The 6,389-nt window shown below is 65.7% G+C and overlaps 1 protein-coding gene across 1 annotated transcript; it reads left to right on the top strand.

The window, feature by feature from the left end:
• The first annotated feature begins 5 nt into the window (after positions 1 to 5).
• On the top strand, positions 6 to 2,947 carry Serp1 (stress associated endoplasmic reticulum protein 1). Its single transcript, XM_042665671.1, has 3 exons — positions 6 to 187; positions 736 to 811; positions 2,679 to 2,947. The coding sequence occupies exons 1-3, from the start codon at positions 104 to 106 to the stop codon at positions 2,717 to 2,719; spliced, it is 201 nt and encodes a 66-aa protein (XP_042521605.1). The 5' UTR covers positions 6 to 103; the 3' UTR covers positions 2,720 to 2,947.
• Positions 2,948 to 6,389: the final 3,442 nt, after the last annotated feature.

Here is a 6,389-nt window from a genome sequence, read left to right as displayed (position 1 = left end):
CCCGGCCCGCCCGCCCGCGGCCCCTCGGAGTGCCCGGCCCGGGAGACTCGTCGCCCCGGCGGCCCGGGAGGCGGCGCGCGCGCGGCAGGCGCGGCCCGCGAAGATGGTCGCCAAGCAGCGGATCCGGATGGCGAACGAGAAGCACAGCAAGAACATCACGCAGCGCGGCAACGTCGCCAAGACCTCGGTGCGGGGCCGATCCGGGCCGGGCCGATCGGGGCCGGGGTTGGGGTTGGGGCCGGGGCCGATCGGGGCCGGGGTTGGGGTTGGGGCCGGGGCCGATCGGGGCCGGGGTTGGGGTTGGGGCCGGGGCCGATCGGGGCCGGGGTTGGGGTTGGGGCCGATCGGGGCCGGGGTTGGGGCCGATCGGGGCCGGGGTTGGGGTTGGGGCCGATCCAGGGCGATCGGGGCCCCGGGCTGGGCCTAGGGCCGGGCGGGTGCGGGGCGGGCGGGTGCGGGCCGGGCGGGTGCGGGGCGGGCGGGGGTCAGGCGGGTGCGGGCCGGGCGGGGGTCAGGCGGGTGCGGGCCGGGCGGGGGTCAGGCGGGTGCGGGCCGGGCGGGGGTCAGGCGGGTGCGGGCCGGGCGGGTGCGGGGCGGGCGGGGGTCAGGCGGGTGCGGGCCGGGCGGGGGTCAGGCGGGTGCGGGGCGGGCGGGGGTCAGGCGGGTGCGGGCCGGGCGGGGGTCAGGCGGGTGCGGGCCGGGCCGGGCGGCCGCCTCATGACCCCCCTCCCGCAGAGGAACGCCCCCGAGGAGAAGGCGTCCGTGGGCCCCTGGCTGCTGGCGCTCTTCATTTTCGTCGTGTGCGGCTCGGGTGAGTGCGGGGCCCGCGGGCAGCGCGGCCCACCTGCCGGGCGCGGGGTGCGGCGGGGGCGGGGGCGGGTCGGGAGCGGGCCGTGCCCACCGGGCAGCGCCTCCAGCCGGCGGCGGAGGCCGGGCCGCGGCCACCCCCCTCACCTGCCCCCATCCACCCCCTCACCTGCCCCCGGTCACCCCCTCACCTGCCCCATCCACCCCCTCACCTGCCCCCGGCCACCCCCTCACCTGCCCCGGCCACCCCCTCACCTGCCCCCATCCACCCCCTCACCTGCCCCCATCCACCCCCTCACCTGCCCCCGGCCACCCCCTCACCTGCCCCCGGCCACCCCCTCACCTGCCCCCATCCACCCCCTCACCTGCCCCCGGCCACCCCCTCACCTGCCCCCGGCCACCCCCTCACCTGCCCCCGTCCACCCCCTCACCTGCCCCCGTCCACCCCCTCACCTGCCCCCATCCACCCCCTCACCTGCCCCATCCACCCCCTCACCTGCCCCCGGCCACCCCCTCACCTGCCCCCATCCACCCCCTCACCTGCCCCCGGCCACCCCCTCACCTGCCCCCATCCACCCCCTCACCTGCCCCCGGCCACCCCCTCACCTGCCCCCATCCACCCCCTCACCTGCCCCCGGCCACCCCCTCACCTGCCCCCATCCACCCCCTCACCTGCCCCCGTCCACCCCCTCACCTGCCCCCATCCACCCCCTCACCTGCCCCCGTCCACCCCCTCACCTGCCCCCGGCCACCCCCTCACCTGCCCCCATCCACCCCCTCACCTGCCCCCGGCCACCCCCTCACCTGCCCCCATCCACCCCCTCACCTGCCCCCGGCCACCCCCTCACCTGCCCCCGGCCACCCCCTCACCTGCCCCCGGCCACCCCCTCACCTGCCCCCGGCCACCCCCTCACCTGCCCCCATCCACCCCCTCACCTGCCCCCGGCCACCCCCTCACCTGCCCCCGGCCACCCCCTCACCTGCCCCCGTCCACCCCCTCACCTGCCCCCGGCCACCCCCTCACCTGCCCCGGCCACCCCCTCACCTGCCCCATCCACCCCCTCACCTGCCCCATCCACCCCCCTCACCTGCCCCCGGCCACCCCCTCACCTGCCCCCGGCCACCCCCTCACCTGCCCCCGGCCACCCCCTCACCTGCCCCCATCCACCCCCTCACCTGCCCCGGCCACCCCCTCACCTGCCCCCATCCACCCCCTCACCTGCCCCCGGCCACCCCCTCACCTGCCCCCGGCCACCCCCTCACCTGCCCCGGCCACCCCCTCACCTGCCCCCATCCACCCCCTCACCTGCCCCCATCCACCCCCTCACCTGCCCCGGCCACCCCCTCACCTGCCCCCGGCCACCCCCTCACCTGCCCCCGTCCACCCCCTCACCTGCCCCGGCCACCCCCTCACCTGCCCCCGGCCACCCCCTCACCTGCCCCCGGCCACCCCCTCACCTGCCCCCGGCCACCCCCTCACCTGCCCCCATCCACCCCCTCACCTGCCCCATCCACCCCCTCACCTGCCCCCATCCACCCCCTCACCTGCCCCATCCACTCCATCCTGCCCCTGGCCAGCCCAGGCCATGGCATCTGGCCCTGAGGAGGAGAGAATGGAGGAGGACCGGGCAGCCTGGGGTTGAAAACCCGCTATGGCGTCAGGTTCTTCCTAAGACAGCCCCTCACCTGGAAGCTTTTCTGGGACTGCTGTGCATAAAACTCAGGGAAGCTGGAATTAAAAGCGGAGCCGGCAGGCTGGTGTCCCCCATGCCGGGCCTGGACGCCGCAGGGGGCCGTGGAGGGGGTTAGTGCTCACAGCCCAGACCCAGCCCGGCAGAGCCCCTCCTGATGTTTGCGCTTCCCCATTACAGCAATCTTCCAGATTATTCAGAGTATCAGGATGGGCATGTGAAGCGCAGACCAAGGTGTCTCCGTTGTGCTGTGAACTTTAGCCTGAACTCATTCCTGACGTCTGATGCCTCGGACAAGAACCATGCAGTGAAGCCTCCTGCCTCCGAACGGCCTTCCTACCCTCCTGTGTCATTCCAGGCTCCCCACGAGTCATTCCAGGCCCCCCTCCACACCACAGTGCCTTGCAAGAGCACATGAATAAAGCAATAACACTTGATTATTCAGCTCCGGTAGTGGACCCCGCTCCTTCAGTCAGCCAAGAGCAACTGCTGCTGTGCTCGCGAAATAGCATTCTGTGCGGATGGTTAGGTTGAGTCTGGCGTGGTCTAGGTTTTAACTCTCACGCATAACTGCAATTACCTTAATGTAAAATTTGGAATCCTAGGGGTTTTATATAGCTAGGCACTTTGTTACTCAGACTGAAAGCACACTCCATGGTAAGGTCATGTGACTGTCCTGTAACAAGGTGCTTATACGTGGAACAGCAGTAGTTAGCCTGGTGTTACCATGGTTATCACCGGAGATTCTCAAAGCCTGTAACTGCAGTGTGAGCAGAGATGCCCAGGGCCCCTCCCGACCGTACTGTTTCTGAGCGCAGTAACCTGAGATGGTCTTTAAAATCAGGCAACCATGCATCTCGTGACTTAACCAGTACTGGCTGGAAACGCGGTCGAGTGCGTCCCTCGGCTTTCCCAGAGTTACAGTGATTATCAGAGCGGCCTGCTGCCCCAGACCAGAGCGCGGGGAAGAAGGGAGGACTTGCTGGAGGCCCGTGTGCCACCTGGTGTGCAGGAGCTCTCGCTGGCGCAGACTCCCCAGGGGAGTGCGTTTTCAGTGTCTCTGCTGGTAGGGATCAGGTCTTTAGTCTTCCTTTGTGTGTGACTGCCTGCGTTACGGTTTATCAAACTTCAGTGCTGGTAAAGGTGAAGCGGTAGCGGGTCTGGGTTTGTGGCCCGGTGGGCAGCGCCCGGCCTGGCTGTGTCAGTGCGTTGGAAGGCTGCTGACAGTGCTTCGCACCCTGCCTCAGGATCCCCTCAAATAAGCTGTCTGGGGAGGAGGAGAAGGGAATTGCTACCTAGTCCATACACAGTACAACCTCACAGGGACCTCCTGCCCCCGGGTGTGGAGGGTGTGGAGGGCCTGGCTGCACGGACAGGACCAGCTGGCCAGCGGCCCGCAGGTCCCCCCCTCCCGCCCCGCTTCCCGCCCCGTGCCCGCAGGTCCCCCCTTCCCTTCCCGCCCCGTGTCCGCAGGTCCCCCCTTCCCTTCCCGCCCCGTGCCCGCAGGTCCCCCCTTCCCTTCCCGCCCCGTGCCCGCAGGTCCCCCCCTCCCGTCCCGCTTCCCGCCCCGTGCCCGCAGGTCCCCCCTCCCTTCCCGCCCCGTGCCCGCAGGTCCCCCCTTCCCTTCCCGCCCCTCCCCGCCCCGTGGCTCAGCGGCCCGCAGGTCCCCCCTTCCCTTCCCGCCCCGTGCCTCAGCGGCCCGCAGGTCCCCCCTTCCCTTCCCGCCCCGTGCCTCAGTGGCCCGCAGGTCCCCCCTTCCCTTCCCGCCCCGTGCCTCAGCGGCCCGCAGGTCCCCCCTTCCCTTCCCGCCCCGTGCCTCAGCGGCCCGCAGGTCCCCCCTTCCCTTCCCGCCCCGTGCCCGCAGGTCCCCCCTTCCCGCCCCGTGTCCGCAGGTCCCCCCTTCCCTTCCCGCCCCGTGCCCGCAGGCCCCCCCTTCCCTTCCCGCCCCGTGTCCGCAGGTCCCCCCTTCCCTTCCCGCCCCGTGCCCGCAGGCCCCCCCTTCCCTTCCCGCCCCGTGCCCGCAGGTCCCCCCTTCCCTTCCCGCCCCGTGCCCGCAGGTCCCCCCTTCCCTTCCCGCCCCGTGCCCGCAGGTCCCCCCTTCCCTTCCCGCCCCGTGCCCGCAGGTCCCCCCTTCCCTTCCCGCCCCGTGCCCGCAGGTCCCCCCTTCCCTTCCCGCCCCGTGCCCGCAGGTCCCCCCTTCCCTTCCCGCCCCGTGCCCGCAGGTCCCCCCTTCCCGCCCCGTGCCCGCAGGTCCCCCCTTCCCTTCCCGCCCCGTGCCCGCAGGTCCCCCCTTCCCGCCCCGTGCCCGCAGGCCCCCCCTTCCCTTCCCGCCCCGTGCCCGCAGGTCCCCCCTTCCCGCCCCGTGCCCGCAGGTCCCCCCTTCCCGCCCCGTGCCCGCAGGTCCCCCCTTCCCGCCCCGTGCCCCCCCGCCCTGTACTTGTTTCCCTCTTTGAAACAAGTCTGTTTTATTGCAACTTTAAAAATGGAAGTTGTTGCCCTACATTCAGGTGCCTTATTATTTGCTTTGAATCAATTCATTCCAGGTCAGAATTTCCTCCGGTTTACTATAGGTGATTGGCTTTAAGGTGGCTTTTTTAAAAATGTAAACTGTTTTGATCAATTTGTTAAGTTGCTGTAGCCAGCAATCATTTCACAGGTATGACCTTGCATTCCCTTTGCATTCCCTTGTGATTGTATCAATTGGGGGCATTTTATATTCAGGTTGGATTATGCATGGTTGGGTAGTGAAAGCTGCATCTGTCTGATGGTTTAAAAATAATAAAAGTTCCCTACAGAATTGTTACCTGAGTGTCTTTTTTTTTTTAGTTATTTTAAAGAATACGTAGTTAAAAGAAATAGCACCCAGCAACAGGTCAAGGTTGTAATTAGAAGTTGGTAACAAAATACATAATAGGAAGCCCATTAAATACTTCACTTAGGATAAATGCTTCTCCATTACTGTCAAAGATTGATTCAAGAAAAAGTAGTCCAGACAGTGTTGTGGTACCTGGTGGGTCACATAGAACGGAAGCCAAGGTTTCGGTTCAGTAGTCAGGACAGGCACCCCCTGGGGTATTGGGAGTCTCCGCTAAGTCCATCTCAACAGCAGCCATGGGGCTGTCCATTTAAAGTCGTGTTTCCCTTAGTGTCACCTCTGTGGTTACTATCTCCATGCCAGCTGTCACTTCCAGAGGTAGGTGGACTTGGCTGAGAACCCTACCTCGCTCCTGCAGGACCTTTCCTACCAGCCCGCCCCGGCTCCCCGCTCTGCTCTGCCTACAGCCCACCCTGTGTCCTGCCAGAGTGCCAGTAAGCCATGAACAGGCTAGAAATTAAACAAGACATTTAGCACTATGACCATTCAATTTGTCACAGAGACACCAAAGAGGGAGGACATGGGAGATGTGCAACTTGTTCAGTGAGCAATGCCAGCCAAATTGGTGGGAGCGGACAGCAAACTGCAAGCGCAGCCACGAGAGTGAAACACATGATCTCTGCCTCACACAATGGTCGGGGGCGAACAAGAAGTGAGGTGCTCCACAGAAATCAGAACTGATTTCAGAACTCCAAAACACTTCTGTTTTTACAGCACTTCACTTCTGCTTTTAGAAAACGTCCTCTTGTGGATGCAATTTCTTTAAAAGGGAATTGAAGTGACATTTACTATTGGTGTTTCTTGTACAGCAGAGAATGCAAACAGCAAGTAACAACTGAATACATTTCTAAAGACTATTTTGCTATCTTCAGTTGCATTCAACAATCTTTGTAATGTTGAAAAGGAATAAAAAATGATTAAAAAATAATTCGTTGGGCTGGGAAGGTGGCTCAGTGGTAGAGCGCTTGCTTCACATGCATGAGGCCCTGAGTTCGATTCCTCAGCACCCCATAAGC

The sequence above is a fragment of the Dipodomys spectabilis genome, unplaced genomic scaffold, assembly GCF_019054845.1.
Source record: "Dipodomys spectabilis isolate Male_0828 unplaced genomic scaffold, ASM1905484v1 ptg000340l, whole genome shotgun sequence".
Classification (NCBI taxonomy): Eukaryota; Metazoa; Chordata; class Mammalia; order Rodentia; family Heteromyidae; genus Dipodomys; species Dipodomys spectabilis.
This window is presented reverse-complemented; position numbering and strand designations above follow the sequence as displayed.